This window comes from Alosa alosa, chromosome 9, assembly GCF_017589495.1.
Source record: "Alosa alosa isolate M-15738 ecotype Scorff River chromosome 9, AALO_Geno_1.1, whole genome shotgun sequence".
Lineage (NCBI taxonomy): Eukaryota > Metazoa > Chordata > Actinopteri > Clupeiformes > Clupeidae > Alosa > Alosa alosa.
This window is the reverse complement of record NC_063197.1, coordinates 23,737,040-23,759,881: the sequence shown is the minus strand read 5'-3', so window position 1 is coordinate 23,759,881 and position 22,842 is coordinate 23,737,040. Positions and strand designations below refer to the sequence as shown.

The following is a 22,842-nucleotide window of genomic DNA, read 5'->3' as shown; positions in this document are numbered from 1 at the left end:
CAAAAGTATTTAGCAGACCAAAGATATCATTCATCACGTATGTGTTGCAAACATTGAACCAACACTGTTATCTTCAGTCATAGAGTTAAATTTGGCTATGGGTCCTCTCTCTCTCTCTCTCTCTCTCTCTCTCTCTCTCTCTCTCTCTCTCTGTTTCTCTCTCTCTCCTTCTTGCTCTCTCTGTTGTTTTTTTTAAAGAAACGCAGCAACCCAAATAAGGAGATTGCCAGAGAAGTGCTGCTGTGTGAGAGCCCAGTCCTTAGAAAGGTTGTGAGAGTGGTCTGGCTGGAGTGGTGGGCGTGTGGGGGGGGGGGGGAGTGATGGGGCATTGAAGTAAAAGGCGGAGAACAGTCAAAGACGCTAGCTAGACTGTTCAGGGGTTTGACTCTGCACCACTTCTGCTCCTCATCTCGTATGTAACATATCATTCTGGAACTCTCAGCCGTGCTCATTTACAACTAAGGATAGTACCACGAGCAACCTGTCCTTCTATCTTGTGTGTCTCAGTTTAGTGTGCAGAGAAACTCTCCCAAACAGCCACCATGGAGGCCATCAAGAAGAAGATGCAGATGCTCAAGCTGGACAAGGAGAATGCCATCGACCGGGCAGAACAGGCAGAGACGGAGCAGAAAGCAGCTGAGGAAAAATGTAAACAGGTGGGTGATGGGTGAAAAAGGAGTATTTAACTTCCACCAAATGTGAGGTGGTTTCAGCTTCTAATCAGTGGTGAGCGAAGTAAAACACTGTAAAGACTTCATTCCGAAATGAATGAATGTTCATTTCTTGACACCATGACTGCTGTTGGATACAAATTCTCAAAGAGTCTGTCAGCCTTCATGCAACTCGTTAAGTAGGCTAGTGAATTCATGCCACATCTTTAAGCTGATAATGACTACACAGCATCCATCATAGATGATGAGATAAAATGAGCTGCGTCACTCAATAATCAGAATCCATGAACGCATTAGATGTTAAATTAGAATTGTGATGCTGAATGATGGTGTAGATGTGCTTCCTCTCTTTAAATGAGGCATTCAAAAACTTCAGACTTAATAAACTACTAAAACAGCCACAAGTTAAACACGAACAATGTTTTACAAGAGAGTCTTAAACAAGACAACTTCTACCACCCACGACTATGTTAAACACCAGGCATTAAAGGAGACAAATTGAATATTTTGTTTATATGTCACTGACAGACAGGGATCTGTGTAAGAGGGTGCTAACCTTTTGCTGGCATGTGTCCCCATCCCCTGGGAGTAAGATGTAGCGGACCTCTGTAGTGGTCAGCATAGCAAGCCAGTATTTTTAGACACAGAGAGAGAGAGAGAGAGAGTGTGTGTATGTATGTGTAAGTAAAGGAGAGAGAGAGTGTGTGTGTGTGAGAGAAAGAGAGAGAGATGGTGAGAGAGAGAGTGTGTGTAAAGAAAAGAGAGTCCGAGAAAGGGAGACAGAGGGGAAGAGAGGGGGGGGAGAGAGAGGCAGGCAGGATGGAATCCATAGGGATTATCAGAGCCACTACAGCAGCAGAGTCCAGGCCTGATAACAGATAACCGGAAAGTGTTTGTGAATGCAAAGTGGACAGCATACCAAAGGGCTGGACACTCAAGCCTAAAAATACACTGCTATCAACACTCATGCAACAGGGTGCAAGAGTCACAGAAGTTATCCCAGACTTTTGGTTTGTGTATTTTATCTATTATTTGGTCACTCAAGAAAGCATCCACTGACAAGAAGCTAAAGTCAATATAATGGGGATACTTTATCGATGAATTACTGCTTCATTATCAGCCCCTTTGAATGAATCAATACTTTTTTGTTTGTTTTACATCACAAATGTCACAATTCTATGAATGAGATTAGTTTAGAAGATATGTGTGTACTACTACTAGAAAAAATACAAATAAAGCTACATAGAGTACATACATACATCATACCCATCGTTATTATATTTATCACATCACTATAACACTTTTTTGAACATTTATGGAATGGTGTGTCTCTCTGTTTCATCAGCTGGAAGATGAGCTGGTCGGCCTGCAGAAAAAGCTCAAAGGGACTGAGGATGAACTGGACAAATACTCAGAAGCCCTGAAGGACGCCCAGGAGAAACTGGAACTATCAGAGGCAAAAGCCACAGACGTGAGTAGAGGACCATGACCTGACAGTTGAACCAGCCTCACATACCAAACAGTACGAACAATAATAGCGAATTAAAAGAGCCCACAACAACATACCACAACTTGAAATCACAAAAAACACAAAGGGACAACCTCTAATCAGTACACATGTGATTGGTCTTCCTTAAATTCTTATAACATGGCAATCCTATGATAAGCAAAGCCTGTCTGCACTCCTGTCAGTATGTCATTCTGTTTTTTCTTTCTTAGATGTCATATAACACAGACTAATACAGTGCCACTCTTGGATCACATGTAGGACATCATTACATTGTGCGTTACACAATTTACACATTCCTCTATGACTCTAAATGACTGCCAGCTGTGGGTGGGAGTGCAGCACTGACATATTGAGCAATCTGACGGTTTTCCTTGCTAGTGTTAAGCTTCTTAGAAATGTCTTGTCCATTAAGTCATAAAAAAGAGTGAGAGAGGGTGAGTATTTCATTTTCCAGGTCAAACAATCCCCAAAAATATCCACTATTCTTCATGTATGGACCCTTTCAACAAGGTAAACACAAACAATGCTTGAACATTCTATTTGGGCCCCAATCTACTTCCTCTGCATTAAGATAACATATGGAATGTTAAAAAGGAAGTCTTGTGGGGCCAACTATGATGCTGATAATGGAACTCTCCTGAAAGGGTGCATACACAACAGAGCCTCAGCCACAGACAAAGGGGTGCGAGTGAATTAATAAATGTTATGTGCTACACCCAATCTTCCCCTGACCCCGAATCATTTCTTTTCAACGTTTCAGTATTCAGCTGAGCCTATTATATTCACTTTTGCTGTCACATGGAAAAGCATCCAGAGTGGCGGAGCTGCAGGCCCAGCCACAGCTGCCCTCTCTGGGGTTTCCGCCCTGCAAGGTTGGCTGGCCTGACCACCGCCACGCCACATGTCACATATTAGAGGCTGCCGTAAACTAATTATACCTCTGAATTCACAATGCCAGAGAGGGAGGAGTGCCCAAGAAGAATTCTGTGCCTTTGCTAGAGTCTCTGTATGCAGTGTACGTGAGTGTGTGTGTGTGTGTGAGAATGTGTTCTCTCTGCTCTTTGATGGAATGGAGTGCTTTAGCTGGGCCTGTTACTGATAAGCCCAAAGAGTAGCTGCAGATGGAGGGGGTTTCAATGGCAGCACATCAGCCCCGGAATTTCAGGAATGCCGCTAAAGCAAACACAAAAGCCCGCACTCCTGCATCTAATGAAATCAATACTCAGCGCCCTTTTCCTGTGGGCCAAGAGACAAGCCTCTCATATTTCTGTCTGATAGTAGTCACCAAATATATTTTAAGGTCTTTTGTTGCTGGTTATCTGAAACCCTTTCACACAACACTGTTTTCAGTGGATCAACTGACCTGAAGATTCTTGTTTACTGAAGAGCAGACCTGTGAGGTAAATACCTGTCAATTTACAGAATGAATGAGCTCATATCAAAATAGCTCTCGCCAGGGTTCACAGAGTATAATATTTTCCCATGGCAATAAAGTTAGGTCTAGCGAAAGTTAGGTTAGGTTAGGTGTCAGAGCAACAGGTATCGGAAGCAAACATAACGCTGTAACTGTATTTACTAATGTAAATGTATTTTATAGACCACTAGTATGGCACCCACACTGAAGATAAGACACTTTCTTATATTATTTGGACTCTCATCATTGCTCATACATTTTGATTAGAGCTTGTACCTGTATTTCTTTCATACAATGCTTGTGCTTCACTCCTACGTGTTCCACTCATAGGGTTCATCTTGAATTCTTGAGAACGCGCTCCTGAGTCTGGTGCCTACCCGTATACCGCGGAACCCACACGCACGCTCCGCCTATCCCCAAACTGTGACCTCATCCCAAGTCACTTTTTTAACGGATTGGAGGATTTCATATCAGCGTTCTTCGGTTGTTCTAGCCATTTATATCCGCAGTCTCCACAGTAATGTGTTGACTAGATGATGCACTATACGTACTTAATACATTCCAAAGGTTACATTGCATCAAACGTTTTCGGAGGCGTGAACTGGAATAGCGGCGCAGCGGAGGACTGATTAGGCTACTGAAGCCTAATACCTGGATACCTGGATAGACATTCTTTGCACTAATTTCGTCCTCTATTTCAGTATTCGTCGGGTAGGCTATAGGCCTATTGGAGTTTTAGCATTTACATTTTGTTAGCATACGCTGTATATTTGCACTTTTGTATTGTGTTAGAAGTTTAACGGGACACGGGAATGGCAGGGTTGAATTCTTTGGATGCTGTTAAAAGAAAAATTCAGGCTTTGCAACAACAAGCTGATGATGCTGAAGACCGAACCTTGGTTTTACAGAGAGATCTGGACAGTGAACGAGAACTCCGGGAGAAAGTGAGCGGTCTTTACTTTTACTTCCTGCCCATTCCTCTGCATCTTAGAACTCTTTTATAACTCTTACAACTTTTTTTCATGACACACTTTCGCTGGTCATGTTCTATCTCTATCAAAATGCAAAAGTCGCGCTATTCTTGCTTTATTCATTACCAGCCTCCCAGCGTCTTTATATGATGCTTGGCTGTTGGCGTGCTGGCTTTTGACGCGAGTGTCACATGCTGAATGAGTGTAGCGTAAAAGTTGATGAAGGATAGACACTTTATGTCATCAGTGTTTTTTAGTGTTAGGCTAAATACACGTCCAACAATCACGATAGAACGTGTATCACACTCGTTTCCAGGGTGAAGCTAGTCGTGAAGCGCCTCTGCTATAGCCTATCACCTAACCTAAGAGCTTGGAAAATGTCTCAGGGTTGTCAACCTCATTCATCGACCAATTGTTCACTGAAAGTAACTGGTTGTCAAGTGTACATTGTGATGACACTTTGGGTCTTTGGATGGAAAGGGAAACTCACTGGTCCAGATGCAGACTTCCTTTAATGGTTGGCCTAAGGACCTTGAGAGGGATGTTGTCATCCTAGTTCACTTCTCTGCTTCCTGAGGTTCCCACTGCTATTGTAGGTCATCTGACATGTCACAGATGTGGCACAGGCTAGGAGAGATGATACTGCTGCCATGATATCATTCAAGACATTTGATTATTAGGATTTGGGCTAATATTATAATAATATTATTAATATTATTGGATAATCTAGATTAAATTCAATATTGATTTTATGCCATGATTTGAAATGGTCCCATGCACTTTCATAATCAATTAAGATGACGATAACGATACCGTAAATGGGTTTAGAAAGTGATGCACAGTGATATCCAATGGGACCTAGCAGAAGCAGTTGACTAAACCGGATCCATTCACAATGGAAAAAAAAATTGATACGGTATACTGTGCACTGTCAAACTCAAAATGAATTCTAGCTGTTTTCAGCATTGACAGTTTAAGACCTATTGTAGGCCTACAAAACGAGATTGTAAGTATAAGCCTATCCAGTGGTCTGTTTACATAGACATGAAATCGTTTCCATCCTGAACAGAATCTTATTCTGGAATAAATCCAGTTCTGGAAGGGAGCTTGGTCTGGACCAAAGTTACGTCCAAGATTTTGGCAGAGCAAGTCCTTGCTGAAATTTGACATATTTTTGCCTGTGATATACATTTAGTCTGAACCCTCTTTGCATGCTGTGTTGGCTCTGAGATATTCAATTTCCCATGGATGGCCAAATTTCATATTATGCAGTCTGGAGCATATCCATAGAAACACAGACCGTATGCTTTCCATTAAACACAACCCTAAATTGTAGCAATAATTAGATTCCTACTTGGCTTACTTTCCCCTGCTCATTCCCTGGCACTTAACGTTGGTGCTGGGCCTTATGACAACAACAGTGGAAGGATGAGCATCCCTTTACCTTCTTCTGTCCAGCCACTCTTGTCAGCTTTAAGAACATTTTCATAATTACATATCCTAAAAGATAAGGTAATGTGGTGATTACATGTACTGCATGTTTCCCATTCTGCCTCTCCCACTGGTGGGACGTATTAGGAGACTAATACTAGAAGGCTTTGAATAAAACTTGAATTGAATCTTGAATCTTGAATTTCCCCTTGGGGATCTATAAAGTATCTATCTATCTATCTATCTATCTATCTATCTATCTGAAACTGACTGTACATGTCTCCCATTGTTTCTCACTGAGCACAAGCCATAGAGTTAGTCATAGCTCACAGTCCTGGTGACACAGAGCCTGTATGGACACAGCTTTTCACTGATGACAAATACCTCTAGTTGTGGTTCTAGTCAAGGGATATTTGGGCGTCTTTTTAATCTGTAACTCACTCAAGAAGATAATTTTATATCCATGTTTCAACAGGCATATTGTTTTTGATAATTTTCCAACAATCCTGTGTGATAGCCTGGTAAAGACATCATTCCTGTGAAATTCCTGGTTAAAGGTCCTGCCAGGAGTCATATAATGTGTGCAAGTTGAAATTTGAAGACCAGAAGTTTGTCCAGTACTACATTGTGTGATCCTAAATTGTAGTATAATTTATGCACAACACATTCAGACAAATTCATATTGATATCATCCTGGCTTAATTTGCAGGTGGTTCCTTTAGTACCTTTGATATCTCTCCCATCCTTATTGCTGGGAGACACATGGTTCCATTTAGTTTAGTTTTTTTTTTTTCTTTGAGTGATTGGTCTTCCTGGCATTCTACTACAGACATTCTCCAGAGTATGTTTTACCATATAAGGCATGAGTCCCAGACAGCTAGAGAATGCTCTGACTAAGGAAGAGGGCCTGGCCAGAGAGGGTGTGTTCTGACCCGCAGCTGAATGAACGAGGGGGAGGGAGGGGGAAAGGATGTAGAGTGGGCTGGTTTCCTGTCTTTTTTATGTTTGTGTTCAGCACCAGTGACTTCTCATGAATCCCAGTGTTTTACTTTAACCAGAATTAGCATTCCGGCTATAAATGTCGACTTCCATAACTTTTGTCCGTTTGTTTAGTCTACTTGTTTAAATGCTTTCTGCATTAACATGTGAAGAACAGAGTGTTTTTTCAGATATGTTTACGTTCTCCCATATGTTCCATAGTAACTCTTTGAGGCACACCCAATATTCACCAGGTTCAACTTTATTGTTTCAGAATCATGGGTCAGTTTGAAAAGCCAAAGGGAATGAAAGGTGATCAAAAACTCATAGTAGTGTGTACCTCTCAGAAACATTCTGAATACATTTCCGTCTGAGGACTCACAGTACTGTGCCTTCACGTGGCAGAGCAGAGAGCTCAAAATGGGTCAGGGCTGTTGCGGAGAACACTGAACTCATGCTCTGGTCAGGAAACCATGCCTCTTGTGCTACTGGGTGTGTTCCCCACCACTCTGTCCACCTCTGAACTGAAATAGTCTGCCTATGAGAACATGGAGCCATTCTCCTAAATAGCCTAATTTCAGTTCACCCCAGGGCTCTGTAAACACTCGGCCTGCGTGGTAAATGTCTTACCTCAGCACTCTAAGCCTTGCCACAGAGAGCCTCATGGCTCTGAAGATTATCAGACCAGAGTGACAAATACTCATGGTGTTAAGAGTGGTTGCTGTGTAAATAAAGCCATAATGTTTGTTTTGCCGTTTAGAACTGTTATGGAGCTTAACTCCAGTTTGTTTGGGTAGAGTCTTTACCCCTGTTATTGTGCATTAGAGACTGAGTTCGACTTATGTCATCAGAGTGCCTCTTTCATCTTTTATCGTTTCCATTGTCATCTTAAGAGTATTAATAGTAGTATACCTGAGACATGGGGTGAGATGAACAATGTAGCTTTTTGTTTCCTTGAATGCTTTCTTGGATGGACATCCCTTGATCTAATCAAGTTATGTCTTGTGCATTGTGCTCTGATTACACATTACACACTGAATGTACACTTCATGCAATGGGTAATTTACTACACTGGACTCTATTATCTCCATTGCATCAACCCTGGTTTTAGCCCATAAAAGAACACTGTATGACAAACAGGAAGATAATAGTGTACCTTGTGGAGCCCCATGGAAGGTCATCTTTGACGTTTGTGACCTCTGTGACCCTCAGGCTGAGGGAGATGTAGCTGCCCTGAACCGCAGAATCCAGCTGGTGGAGGAGGAGCTGGACCGAGCCCAGGAGCGGCTAGGCACAGCACTGCAGAAGCTGGAGGAGGCAGAGAAAGCTGCAGATGAGAGCGAAAGGTGAGAGGGCGAGCAAGGCATCATGGGAACATCATCGATCTCAGACAGTCACAGTTCCATAATCATGTGTGTAGTGCAGTCAGAAAAAAACTGAATTTTTTTTTATTGCATCACACTCATGTTTTTCAATTACTGTAAATACTGTTCAAATTACTGTCTGTATAGTGTTACCACTCAGATAGGATATAAACATTCTACTAAATGACTGCATCTTGGTTTAAAAGACTACTCTGTGTCTTCCCAGAGGTATGAAGGTGATTGAGAACCGGGCCATGAAGGATGAGGAGAAGATGGAGATCCAGGAGATGCAGCTGAAGGAGGCCAAACACATCGCAGAAGAGGCTGACCGCAAATATGAGGAGGTGGGTCTGTTTACAACAGAGAGCCTGAGCATATAGGTCATAGCTCCACAAAGGACAATCAATGATAACACTGAGTAATACATGCTATGTATGTTATTATACATACTGTTGTACATAAATTGCACTATAGCATGAACAGGTCTTCAATATTCCCAAAGTGATCAGGTCTGTAGCTTGATCTCTTTCTCTTCTGTGGCAGGTGGCCCGTAAACTGGTGATTCTGGAAGGAGAACTAGAGCGAGCGGAGGAGAGAGCTGAGGTCTCAGAAATGTGAGTTGTAGTTTGACAGTCTGCATTTTTTTTAAGTCAGGATATTCAGATATGAAGAACATCATTCAAACAACTGCTGATTTGCATATTGCATCAAAGAGAAATGTTGGAGTATTTCAAACAGTACATTTCTCATCAGTACAGTTTAGTGCAGGTGAACTTAGCTTTGATGTTTCGTAACATGCTTTCTGTATGGTTGTTATTTTCAGTAAAGCCAGTGATCTAGAGGAAGAGTTAAAAAATGTAACCAACAATCTGAAATCACTGGAGGCTTCATCTGAGAAGGTAAGTAGCATTGGCCTCATTTTATTTCTTGTAAAGGCTCACTGTTAATTGCATCTGTTTGTCCGTTCAATGTCTCTAAATATCTTCATAAATATTGTCTCAGAATCTAATCACTGTATATCAGTAATGCTTTCCATGCAGTGATGGTTATGCCACTCAGATTGTTATTTTAGCAAAGCTGGAAGGGTTTGGAGCAGGCATGGTGCCAGTTGTGCCACATGACTTAACCTAGCTACTTATGCAGCTAGTTTACTGTGATTGAATCACCAATTCATGCCTGTCTGATGGGCAGTGTGGTACACAGTATGAGGAATTTAGCCCAACACGGTCATGTGTTTGAACCATATCAGCCTGGTGCATAGATAACAACATAGATAGGCTAGCAGAATTGAAAGTATTCTGGTTCATTAGCACAAGCTGGATTTGGTATGTCCTTCACATTTTGCAATGATGTTTGTGAGTAGTACTAATTGCTGTACTAACATGTCCTTGTCACCCTGATTGTTTGTCTTTTTTGTAAGTCACTTTGGATAAAAGTGTCAGCTAAATGACTAAATGTAATGAGTATGGTATATAAATGGCACTTATGGAATATTCCGTTTGTTGATAACTTGTGTAATAGCCCAGACTTTATTCGATGTGCTATGTACACTCAAGCAGAATTCATGTTCATCTATGGGAAATTATGAAAAATGTATGGTATGGTCTTGTTTCTTCTTTTCTACATTTCTGAATCACATATTTACCTGTGTTGTTACAGTACTCTGAAAAAGAGGACAAGTATGAGGAAGAGATCAAGGTCCTTAGTGATAAACTGAAAGAGGTGAGATAATGGAATCATAAATTTGTCTGAGTAGTTTGAACATAATATTTTAAAATGGATCTTTTCTTTAATTTGTTGTTATTTATTGTAAACTCTGCCCAACTATGTTCCTAGGCTGAGACTCGTGCAGAATTTGCTGAGAGGACAGTGGCTAAATTGGAAAAATCTATTGATGACCTGGAAGGTATGACCAGTTATCTATTCTATTTATTTGCACCCTGAGAGACACACTGATGGTGTCTGGCATATTTTGCAAAGTCAAACAGTCTACATATTGTGAACGTGCCAATTACCAACCATTTTGTTCCAAAATTCTAAAACAACAAAGTTTTTTAATACTTCAAAATAACATTTGATAAATGAACCTTTTCAGTAGCCATAGGTGTGTAGATTTGAACAAAATCTCATTTGGTTCATACCGGGGATTTTACTACCTGAAATATTCAATTTTGTTTACCACGCTTAGAGTTCAGTGCTGGGCTGGTGGGTGCCTATTCCCAACTTTTCTCACGGCACATCAACGGTTAGCCCGAGAATTTTCTCGTCGCAAATCAAAATCAGAAAAAAGCAGATTTGTACACGGCTTACAAGCTCTTCGTAGAGCTGTGTGTTCGTATTTAGATACACTTATGATCTGGGTGCTTGTGTTTCTTTAGGAATCCGCCATCTTGGTTTGTATAGAAATAAATATTAAGTGACACATACATGTAAGAGGTTGGAAATACGGGACGGTTGGTAATAGCTGACGTTACGATAGTGTTGTCTTTTAAAAAACGGTTTAAAAACTGGTTTGAATTAAGCAAACTATGAGTTAAAATGTTAAAAGAGCCCCATGGAAACTATTCTACCAGACTAACGGAACAATTGCTCCCCAGAGAAACACAGGCTCTTTGCCCATCCGCAACCCTTTCTTGCTGTGTAAAATAACAGCTACTTATATCAGCAATGCTTATTTTACATCAGCAACATGGAGAAATGTGTTATTAATAGACGTTTCTGATTAAATGCTTCTGTCCTATGATTTCTTTCTACTCTGCATCTGTAAAGTATGGCTGCTTATGCTTTGAACTGAATATTCTTCTCCATTGTCCTGACCTATCTCATTCTTCTTTCTCCATGTCTGTCTTTCCTGCTCTTCGCCTCTCCCTGTCTTTGCTGCCTGTGCTTCTTCCCTCTTGCTTTGGACCGCATCTCCTGTTGATCTTTAACCTCCAGATGAACTGTATGCACAGAAGTTGAAGTACAAGGCGATCAGTGAGGAGCTGGACCATGCCCTCAATGACATGACCTCTTTATAGAGAGCTTTTTAGAAACCTGTGCAGTGTCATCTCTTGCTGTACTCAATTGGCCTTTCTGTGTTGCTCTATGATATCTGCAAACACGGGCCATTTCCTCTGTTATCGGTGCCTTACTCTCTCTCCTCATGCTGGGCCTCAATAAAAGCCTGGTTTTCCTATGCATACTCCACTTTGTCTGTTTGCTTTTCTCAAGTGGTTCAATACTTAAGACAGAAACTATTTTACAGATCGTCCAAACTACTCGCTACCTTTGTAAACATTTGTTTAAAAAAATGTTTCACAATGTCAAGCAGTCAGGGTTAGTAAAATGTATTAGCCTACATCGGACTGAGTGTCTTCAGGCTCCAGTACTGTGAACCATCTGCTGTTGAGATTTTTCTTCAGTTAGACACAATTCCAGTCACAATTTTTTGGCAGTCCTTAAGACCATTAATACAATTTAATCACTTGAAATGTAGTTTTCTACAACTAGAAATTACACCTCAGCATCTATTTGGTTTTACAAGTATGCATGTATAATGAGAACATTGATTTCCTTGCCAAACATGATGAGCAGATCCAGTTAAGTGATCCATGTATACTGTAGACAGAGAGGTTGTTGTTTTGAACAAAACCCAGGTGAGCTTATTATCATTTCACATTTTCACGAGTGGTAATGGAATTAATCAAATAAATCAAAGTGATGAAATGCCTACTTTTAACATACTTTTGATAACATCTTTGAACTTTATTTTAAAATGCATGCTCTACTAATGTGAAATGGATGTCTCAATTTAGAGAGCATATAGTGTTTGACTCTATTACTTAAATCTGCATATAAATATTGTTTGGCATGTAGTGATGTGAATCATGGCAGTCTTGTCATGTGGGTTATTTTGCATATGGATGACCTAACTACACAAAGAGCTATTTTGTGTGTGTCCACATACTGTAACTGTACAGTTGTTTTTTGGTGCATGTGTAAAATACTTTGTTATTTTCATTTCAGAAAAAGTAGCAAGTGCAAAAGAGGAGAACCTGGGAATGCATCAGGTCCTGGATCAAACACTGCAAGAACTCAACAGTTTATAAGTCTGGTGAGGAGGACTGAAAGAAGAAGAGGAGAGGGAGAGGAGGAGAACAGACATCGCTCCACATTCCATTAATTTCACACCTCACTTCCTGTTTACGGCAGTAAAGTCTCATACCTTATGATAGGAGATTAACTTACATTTTTGTTAACAGTCTGTTGTTTCTGGAAATGTCTTGATATGTCCACCAACAAAATACATTCCATAATTGCAATGTAACAATGTTTACAGAATTGTGGTTTATTTTATTTTGTTTTTATTTTATAGCCCAATGCTCACCAAGAATTCACCTCAGTATGGTTTAATTGAAATTGTGATCTGAGTATGAAATGATCCCTCTATGTACAACATACTGAATTATTTATGGAGACCTAATTTGAGAATGTATTTCAGCTTCAGTTGGATTCTTCAAAATACAGCTCAATTATGCCACCTATTGGGAATATTTGTTGTTAAAATTACAAAAGGCTCCAAAGGAAGGACATTGCACAGACAATGATATGATCTATGTAAAACTGGTATATTGGATGCCTTGTAGAGCGAGTTTGAATACATTTTGCATGCTTTCTGAATGAATGATATTCAGTCTTCACCTCTAGGCCTACAGGGCCATATGAAACTTGTTAGATAAGCGTCTATTTACTCTACACTCAAAGAGAGTAATTATTTTCAGAGGACCATGTGAATGTAGAATTATGCGTCAAGCATTTCCTCTTCATTGCAAAGCTGATGTTGCATGTTCCTCCAAGGCGAATACATCAATGGGAAGGCCATAATTATTCAAATGTTCTGTGTGGGCCCATGGTTACTAAACTAAAGAATAAACACAACCAGTGAAACATGATTCTTCAACTGCATTGTGTCTCTGGCAGTTGGACTTAAGCGTGTCATGTCCGTTTAAACTCTTTAAAAGTCAATTTGGTCATGTTCACTGTCATTGTCATCTGAAATCTGTACATAGAGGCTAGCCTACATGGTTGGGTGACATGCCATATTAATGTACCTTGTAGATCTATTCTTAATCATCCTCACTTAAACGGACTCTATACCCCAAACAAGGAAATGTTCATATGAATGTATCACACATATGAATGTGTCAGCAGTGCAGTTTTGTACTTCAGAGAAAATGCTGCCACTGCCAGGCAATCTTATTTTTTGTGATTACAAAATTTTAAAGTAGGCTAGGCTAGCCTACATCCACTGGACATTGTCCACCGGAATGTTAGGTTTGGAATGTAGTGGCCTACGTCAATGTCAAAGGTAAGTAGATAGACTGATTACCTCCTCTAGCCTAGCTCCCATGTGGCAAACAGACTTTGGGACTTTGGTGTTGCTACCTCGTGGCACGTGCAGACATACAGTAGCCTACCGGAGTGTCTCATTTAAAGGAATGTGAACTGCTTAGGCCTACTCGTGACTGTATTTCATTGTCAGGTGGGCTATAGCTAGCTATCCTAGACTCAAAAATGAACGTGACAAATGCACTTTAATCTTTATAAAGGGAAGTGTAGTTAGCTCCTGACCGTCACCGTGTTGAAAGCTGCATCAACTCACTCCCCGCCCCTATATGCCAATAAGACGGACCTAAGTTCCTGCTAGAGGACATCGCAGCACAGAGCGGCCTCAGGTAACAGGTGCGTCTCTAAATGTTTAGTCTACCTGTGTAAAGTAGCCTAGGTTAGCTTATCTATGACATCACACCTGACGCAAAGGTCGTGTTTTTCATTTACTCTGCTACTACTTTTTAAAATGTTGGTAGAATAGCCTACATTATCTTAGTAGCCTAGACCAACATTATATTTATCTTAGTAGGCTAATATCGGGATTCTGCTCAATTTTAAGCGCTAGCGTACTTTTACGTCGTGCAAACAGTATTTCCTTGTATTCATGGGTTTCATCAGGTCCCTTTCCACAAGTGTATAAAATCAAGCATGTTGATTATCAATGCAGACTGCATGGTGCTTGATTAATACACCTGTGGAAAGGGACCTGATGAAACCCATGAATAGCCTATTTGTTTCTGCCGATTTATTTACAAAAATTCAAATGCTTATCAAGTCAAGTCAAGTCAAGTCGGCTTTTATTGTCAATTTCTTCTTTTTTTCTTCTTTAATGTCTTATAGGTTATACACACTGCTATGGCTTATTTGCATTAGCTTTCAGAAGCTTTCCTCTGCCCGCAAGGAAGTTTGTGTAGTCATTGTTTGTATGTTTTTATTACAGTTGTAATTGTATTGGTTAACAATTAACTTGGCTTTATCAAATACAACACGACAGGCTGCACAATGACACAGTAGGCTGGCTTACTTATGTAAAATACAAAATGTCCGGATGTATTAGTGTTTTGGTGGTCCACAAATTATTTTGGAAGGGTATACCGTTGGCTGTAACAGCCAAATATGTGAGACTTGATTAGATTGATTGTTTTGTCTTCTATTGAATTAAAAGTGAGTACTGAATGAATTACTAGATGCTGTATTTGTTTCTGTATAATTTAGGCTACAATTAGAGGAGATGGTAGTTTAATAATCAAAAATGTGCAGTTACCAGGTCTTTGGACTATGGATGGAGCATCACCAGAGAAACATGAAGCAGCTGTCGCTTGGTTTTCTGGGTATCAGCTGGGTTATATTCTGAAGAATGGAATCATTCCAGACTGGTTCCATGGCATTATAACCAGAAAGTAAAGCCTTTTAATGTTTTTTATTATTATTAAATAATTTTCTTTATGACCGATACAAAATAATTAAAATTATATAGCCTACAATATAATTACTATTAAGCTGTGGATGAATTATGTCAAAGGGCTGCAGAGGATCTTCTGTCTCCCAAACCACCAGGATACTTTCTAATCAGAGTCAGTGAGAGCAGAATTGGATATACTCTGTCATATCAGTAAGTGAACACCTTTAGTCTGCCTGTTGTGTTACACTAATATGCCACCACTGATTTTTTCATATTCTACTGTTTCATATTCTACTAAGTATTGTATTCTATGTAAGGTAAATGGCTATGTAAATATATGTTGGTTGAGTTTTTTTAGTACTCTAATTTTCACTTGCAGAGCTCATGACCGTTGCAGGCACTTTATGATCGATGTTCTGCCAGAAAATCACTACATGATTGTGGGAGAGAGCGTTCGCCACAAGTCTCTACAGGATCTAGTTGCTTATTATCGCAGGGTTCCTATTCTTCCTTTTAATGAATTAATTACAGTTGCTTGTGGTCAGGTAGGCCTATAGTATGTGTGAAAATGCCATATTTCTATTCTCACTCGCTGGACTGGTTCTGACAAAAATATTGGTTCCCTTTTTTTTTACAGGCATCAAAGAACAAGGTTGATTATGCAGAACTTCTCTTTGCCAAGAATCGTCATCCGACACATGGCCCCGGTGCAGTGTCACCAAGCCCCCCTCAGTGGAACAGTAATGTTTCACCATCCGCAGCTGAGGACATTCCACCAGCGCTACCTTACCGGTCAACCACAACTAACAATGACACCCCAAATCAGAGTACAAATGCATCTCCTGTCCCTGCCTCATGTGGCCCCCCTCGACTTGGCCTTTACCCCTGTCTTGAGGCTGAACTGGGGGCACTAAGTGCCCAGATTGTGGTATGGACATTTCTCTTTCACCGATGTATGTCTTTTTCCATTCAGTGGACTGGTGACTGTATTGGAGAAATACTTGTCATTGTTGTTTGTTGTGTCGTGTCATTTCATTTTACATTCAGGTTCAAGATGCAAAGCCTGTGCCATTACCCAGGAAAAGACATTGTGTCAACAACATACAAGTGGACCACCCACCAGAGCTACCTGCGCGGGACACCTTGGATCCCAAAATGGAGCAGCCATGTACCAGAATCAATGGACTAGGCGACTCCAGGGCAGCATGTAACGAAGGGCCACTGACTCAGCCTGGTACAAGTGTGGATCTGCACCAACCTAAAGCACAAGAGGCAAAATCTGTTAGCAACCTTACACAGTTAAGAAAGAAGTTTCAGAAGATGAGAGGGGCCTCAGAAGAACATACATATGCTGAGATCAATGACGTAGATGTGCAAAGACTACCCCTCCCAGGTTTAGGAAGCAAAGATGGAAACAAGACGGCTTCTGAAAATGAATATGAAGAGCTTCCAGCCGAGTCCTCTGACATTAAGCCCACATCTCCTCCGAGCCTCTCCTCTGGTAGTGTATCGAAATCGGAGCAGTCACTGCCATTAGAGTACCTACCACCACCACCTTTTGCCCCAGGATATTAATGTGGGAACCTGCTGATGTAAATAGCCTATATATCTGATTGAACCATTCTATGATCAGTCAGTGGTCAGAGTAGTCATATCTCAGATATAAATCTCTTTCCGTGCCCCTCTTGAATGTACAGTTATGTTTTCTGTATGGTGAAGCATATTATTTTTTAATTGTGGTATTTAAATATATATTGTCTTTATTATCTGTAACTAATATGTCAGTAAGTAACAATTTCTTACTGTCATTGCTATAGAAATAGTAGAATTAAGCTGTGACAACTGAAATGATTTATTGTCTGTTTTACATAAAGGAACTACAAAACTTTCCAGTTCCTCTTCTCATGCTTCTTCCCTCAGTTTTATATAATTATATATATATATTATAAGGCTATTAGTCTTCATTGCCTTCTGCTTCAAGTAGACTAAACTTAAAGGACAGTTGCAAGTTACACAATTTAGTTTGAAAGGCATATATTACCACCTAGTGGTAAGCTTTGTTTCACATGTCTGTGGGACTAAAAAGGTGTGTGTGAATATTTAATTAAATTGGTGTTTATTGTGGCAACAATGAGCCAATCAGTCTTGGAAAACTGTTTGAAATAACTAAGCCTATTTATTTTCACTTCACGCTAATGTAAAGTATATCTTGACATAAAGGCTATATATCTAATCTTTATTTAGGCTACTTTTTATAACAAATGTATACCTGCCTAAAGCAAGCCACCACATGTCATGAGGCAAGGCAGCAAAACGTTCGCAAAACAACATGAATAGCTCTAGACTTGGCTGCTCAAATAAAGAAAATGACTAGAGTATGTATGACATCATCATCCCAGCCATTGGCAAAGTAGCATGTCATAGCAAGTCAGAGAATGAGCTAGCTTATCTTGCTGGCTATGATAACTGGAAATTAGTGTTGCCCGTAGCTGTTGTTGCAAAGGCATGCGACTTTAATAACTGCATCACGCAGAGAGAATCTACTAAAATTGTTTTTATTTGCCATTTGTGTAATTCTTATTCACCTGGGAACTTCAGTCAACGTGAACAAGCTAACTTAACAATGTCTTTCGTGCCTGGCCAGCCGGTTACTGCTGTTGTGGTAAGCTATGTTAGCATTTCTACGGACACAATTCATAGTGACGTTAACGTTTATATTATTTACCGTTTCATTTGCTCGTGAGCTTCAAGAACAAGTTGTGACTTCTGACATTAGATTAACGTTAAAGTGTGTGTACCTTTTTAATAACTTGGGAAAATAGGTGAAAAGCGGCTCAATTACTTGTTAACTTAAGCACGCTAGCTTGTCGCTAACTATTTATTTGACCAGTCAGCAACATTAGTTCTTCAAAGGCCTAGGACGAACCTAAGTATTAACTTAGTGTTGAAGTATTTTTTGCTGAATTTACGGACTATTGCATAAAACGTATCGAGGTACCCACCACCGGTTAACTTTTCCCTTTCCTTACCACTAGTCTTAAAAGTAGGTGTGGTGGAGATGCGTTTCTTCATTGCCGTTATTTTACGCTTTCATTCACAGCGTCGCGCTTTATCTAACAAGTCAATTGAATTAAGCATGCTCATTGTGTTGTAGTTAGCTTCCAGTTCTATTATTGAACTTCATTTGGTTTATTGTTCATTTCCAGCAACGAATCGAAATAGTCAAACTACGACAGGGTGACAACTTGATTTTGGGCTTCAGTATTGGAGGAGGAATAGATCAAGATCCAGGACAAAATCCCTTTTCTGAGGACAAGAGCGATAAGGTAAGATATGTTCTGAGTGACATTCCTGTGGTGGTCTGATGATATTTTTTTCAGCAGATGGGCTAGTAGCAAAGATGCACTAGTAAGCTACATCTTGCCTACATTCGTCGTGTCTTTGTAAGAGAGTTGACTCCACCCAGTGATAACTAATCGATGAATCACTGAAGTACAGCGAGGAGAATTGAGTCCTCTTAAAGGCACCGCAGATCATAGGTAGTGAATTATGAAATTCATGTAGGCCTAATATAATAATGGTATAGTCTCATGATTATTACGTTGTCTTTTATCAGGGTATCTATGTGACAAGAGTAACACCAGGAGGACCAGCGGAAGTGGCAGGTCTGAAGATGGGAGACAAAGTAATGCAGGTTGGAAAGCTTTAAGTTTGCATATTTTCATTTAACAAGCTCTTGCCTTGCTACAAGCTACAGTACAGTCCCAAAAAGACACATTGACGCTCTTATATCCTGGGGACGTCATTGATTACTTTGCCTACAGTTTGCCCACCAGGTGTTGCTATATACCAGCTTTCATGGCCACACTTCTAATAAGTCTTGCGCCATGTAGTCAAACCCCCATCCTCCCACACACACACACACACACACACACAATATATAAATGAAACCCACTGTAATGTGAAGAAGCCCCGATATATGAGGCTACTCATATTTGTTTCATGTTATAAAACAATTAATTTGTTGGTGGTAAGGATTCAATGTCTACCTTACAACAGGTTAATGGTTGGGACATGACAGTGGTGACTCATGACCAAGCTCGCAAAAAACTTACCAAGAAGAATGAAGACGTGGTGCGGCTGTTGGTGACCAGGAAGGGGCTGGAAAATGCTGTCAGAAACGCCATGATGTAATAATGATGACAAACAAACACACTCTCATTCAAGGGGATTTTAATCAAACAATTATGTGGCCAGCTGTAATTGGATCTGAATGGGATGCAGAGGCTAGAAATTATGAGTTTTAGGAAAGGAATCACATGCATGAGTGAAATAACATGTGTGGGGAACAACTAGCTCTGCATTATCTGCCAAAGTTCAAAGCCATTCTGACAAGGTATTAGAAGGTATTAGAGCCTACTGTACAAGTGGCCTCTCTCTGACCGTTATTTTTGTGTGCGGGATTACTTTTTTTGTGTGCATGATTACTTACACATTCTAATATTTTTCGTTTTTTGTTTCGTTTTGATTTTTATTTAATTTTTTTATATATATAATCAGTAACACAACTTTTTTTCTAAGGGTCATGTTATAAAAACAATAGGATTCCACAACAGTGTTGACTGTTTCTTTAACTTTGCTCAAACCAAACTCACAAAATACCAAGAGATTCAATTTTCACATTTTCTCTTTTGTGTGTGTATACACTGAAGGGGAGAAATCAAATGACAAAATGAAAAAATTATATTGTAATCTAACAGCAGACACTTTTCAGCCAGGAAGGATTTGATAGCCCTAAAATCATACCTGTAGTTTAAACACAAACACAACATTCCTCTATGTGCCATTTTTCATAGATTTATAGTCGTACACTTTGTGTTCAGTGTGCGTTACGTGGCTGATATGACTGGCTCCGCAACAACATTGTATATCAAATGAACAGTTACACATTCTCTTCTACATTATGGAATTCATGATTATATAGTTGACCCACACACTCATCTCACTCAACCTTTTATACACCCAGTTTGTGTTTGTCATGTATCTCAGTGCTAATTTTTTTCATACTAAGTGCATGGAATTGGTTCATGTTCTCTTTTATTTAGGCCACTACTTGATTGTTTTACAGTCACTTTGGTTTTGGGGTAAACTTTCCCTCTTGTAATGCATCTATGCATTTAATGCAAGTACTGTCCATTAAATTCCAGAACTGTAATAATATACATTGTTGATCATACCCTTCTGGAGAAATCATGTTTCTTTATGTCCATATAATTCTTGTTTTGAGTTTGTTTTACTTTTAATGTTTCAATTGGGAGCTGGCCACACTGTCTTACTTCATTGACTATCTTTATTTCAATCACTATACACTGGCTCTCTTTTGTAAGTGTCCTTTCTTTAACTGATTTACCTGAACTTGCTGCAATCTTTTACTGGTAGAATCAACAGTTTTGATATTCCCATTTTGACATTTGATTGTATATTTTTATATATGGACTATATAAAATGATTTAGTTAAATGTTGTCTCATTTTTCTGCATTTATTTGAACAATCTTCAGAATACTGTTTGAGTGAAAACTGCAAACATAGGTTCCATTGAAAAGAAATTACCCAGTTGTTGCTCTTTGCCTAATACAGATGTAGGCCACATTCTTCTAGCCATGTCTGTATGTTTTGTTGATCCCCATTCACTGTTAAGGCTCTAAAAAGCCTTCCCGTATCATCACATCAGCTTGAAAGTAATCAGGTGACATTTCAAAGCATGGAATCCATTGGGTGACCTTTCACCATGTACAGTTATTTTGATATGAGGAGAATATCTTCTTTCATCCCCTAATGTTGCCAGACAACGAAAAAACAAATGGTTTCCTTTCAACTTATGTGTGTACAACCTTCTCATCTTAACTATAGTAAATAGCAATTATCCTGCGCTACACAAGCCTGCTCAGTCTGTGTACTCAAACTGGTATCCACATATAGCGTCAGGAGAGTGGCTATTGCAATCTTCATCCATTCAGTAACACCTCGTACTACACCATCTTGTGGGATAGTGGTGGGATGTATTGTCATGAGTATGCTAACGCAGGCTACTTAACATAGTTCATGACCTCATACGATAATTGAGGCTGATGCTTGGCAAGACCCATCATTACAGCTTTCAACATGGGGTGTTGCTTACATAGTGGAGCATATAGATTGACATGTTCATAGGTGCATCTCACTACTGATTTAGTATTAGATCGTAACTTTGGGCTCTTGTCAGGGAAATTAATAAAGGAGCCACATCGAATGTCTTCTCTGATGCATTGTTTGGCTGCCTAAGGGAACCATGCCTCATTCCACTTGCTTAAGCAAAGAGGCAGGTGTACATGATCACTCACGACTATTTTCAAGAATAAAAAATATATTTTTGGAAAAAGGTTGGAACAAAACCTGACAGTGTATGTTTATTGTCTTTAATTTGCATGCAAAACAGTTTTAGAAACAACAAATAAAAAATAATTATGTTTTGTATACAGTAACCACAGCACATCTTTGGGAAAATACCTGTGTTTCATTTGAAGGTGTAATGCAGCAAACTATCAGCTTGTTTCATGTTTGCAGCAGAAGGCAAGTCGGTATTGCATTTAAGCATTATTTCCCAGTACTAGGGACTGGATTGACGTACAGCATAAAACATATATTGTAATTACGTCATCACATGAGTAGTAATTTCCTAATTTGTGTAAACTACAAATGCACACGTGCACTATGCATTTTGCTATAGTGCAAGTACATCATTATAATGTCTAAATGTGGATCATGGTTTACACCTCCCACACATTGGCAGAGTAATTTTGTTTCCATAGTGATGCAATCTGCTGTTATCGCTGTGTTTCTCCATGTAGGCTACTGTAAAATATCAATTCAGTTGCAGATTATTGTGCTATGTTTCCTTAAATGAGACCCATTTTGTAGTTTTGTATTAGCATTATAAGGGAGTTTCACACCATTTCTTTGCTTTTATTTCCTGTTTTGTGTGTCCCCAGCCCAGGTTTTGCATTCAGTTCAAATAGTGTATTTTACACTGCAGTGTGCACATGTGTCCTTATGATTTCTGTACTATTGTTTTATAGATTCCTCCTGTAGACTTCATACTGTGCCTATCAGCAGTATGCTGTTGTTGGCACGAGCTTAAAATCTTTAAAATCAGAGCATGCACATTTCTTCAGCATTTTAACAAATTCTGTCAATGGATTTCCATAAGGCTGTATCATAATATACTTTGAGGAGGACATGTCCCCCCAAATATTCAGAAATGCTCAAAATGCCCTTATATCAATACTCTAATACCCCCTCTTTGTAAGCTACTCTGAATGCATTAGTTTACATGATCACATGGAACCATGGTAATACTGTACAGCCTCAGAAGGCAAGGCAAGGCAGATTTATTTATATAGCGCGTTTCATACAATAAGAGCATTTCAATGTGCTTTTACAGATGCTAAAGAACAGTTTATCAGAAAAACAAGATAAAAAGGTAAAGCAAGATGAAGAATAAAATATAAATAGAAGATCAAATGCTAGGTAGAAAACAAGGGTAAAAGATAAATAGTCAAATAAAGGATAAAAAGAAGATAAAATCCAAAAGATAAGAAATAGTCAAATGCAAGATAAAACAAACAATAAAAATAAATAAATATATAAAATAATAATAACCTTTTAAAAATTTAGTAATATGCATGATT

The 22,842-nt window shown here is 39.4% G+C and overlaps 3 protein-coding genes across 9 annotated transcripts; all 3 read left to right on the top strand.

Annotated features, from left to right (window-relative positions):
* Positions 1 to 337: 337 nt before the first annotated feature.
* tpm4a (tropomyosin 4a) lies at positions 338 to 13,273 on the top strand. Of its 4 annotated transcripts, XM_048251837.1 has the most exons (10): positions 338 to 412; positions 508 to 656; positions 2,017 to 2,142; positions 8,188 to 8,321; positions 8,566 to 8,683; positions 8,883 to 8,953; positions 9,163 to 9,238; positions 9,999 to 10,061; positions 10,176 to 10,245; positions 11,277 to 11,523. In XM_048251837.1, exons 2-10 carry the CDS (start codon positions 543 to 545, stop codon positions 11,357 to 11,359), a joined length of 855 nt encoding a protein of 284 aa, XP_048107794.1. In that variant the 5' UTR covers positions 338 to 412; positions 508 to 542; the 3' UTR covers positions 11,360 to 11,523. The 4 variants fall into 4 exon arrangements, with proteins under 4 accessions (XP_048107794.1, XP_048107793.1, XP_048107795.1 ...); XM_048251836.1 differs by lacking the exon at positions 11,277 to 11,523 and adding an exon at positions 12,348 to 13,273 and having other exon boundaries at positions 352 to 656; XM_048251838.1 differs by lacking the exons at positions 338 to 412; positions 508 to 656; positions 2,017 to 2,142; positions 11,277 to 11,523 and adding exons at positions 4,208 to 4,539; positions 12,348 to 13,273.
* A 95-nt stretch (positions 13,274 to 13,368) lies between these two features.
* Positions 13,369 to 17,002, top strand: hsh2d (hematopoietic SH2 domain containing). 4 transcript variants are annotated; one of them, XM_048251832.1, is made up of 6 exons: positions 13,369 to 13,689; positions 14,973 to 15,112; positions 15,235 to 15,324; positions 15,494 to 15,659; positions 15,752 to 16,042; positions 16,162 to 17,002. In XM_048251832.1, the coding sequence occupies exons 1-6, from the start codon at positions 13,681 to 13,683 to the stop codon at positions 16,687 to 16,689; spliced, it is 1,224 nt and encodes a 407-aa protein (XP_048107789.1). In that variant the 5' UTR covers positions 13,369 to 13,680; the 3' UTR covers positions 16,690 to 17,002. The 4 variants fall into 4 exon arrangements, with proteins under 4 accessions (XP_048107789.1, XP_048107791.1, XP_048107790.1 ...); XM_048251834.1 differs by having other exon boundaries at positions 13,369 to 14,056; XM_048251833.1 differs by having other exon boundaries at positions 13,369 to 14,063.
* A 514-nt stretch (positions 17,003 to 17,516) lies between these two features.
* Positions 17,517 to 20,633, top strand: tax1bp3 (Tax1 (human T-cell leukemia virus type I) binding protein 3). The gene is made up of 4 exons (XM_048252521.1): positions 17,517 to 17,776; positions 18,321 to 18,440; positions 18,731 to 18,808; positions 19,174 to 20,633. The coding sequence occupies exons 1-4, from the start codon at positions 17,738 to 17,740 to the stop codon at positions 19,306 to 19,308; spliced, it is 372 nt and encodes a 123-aa protein (XP_048108478.1). The 5' UTR covers positions 17,517 to 17,737; the 3' UTR covers positions 19,309 to 20,633.
* The last annotated feature ends 2,209 nt before the right edge of the window (positions 20,634 to 22,842 follow it).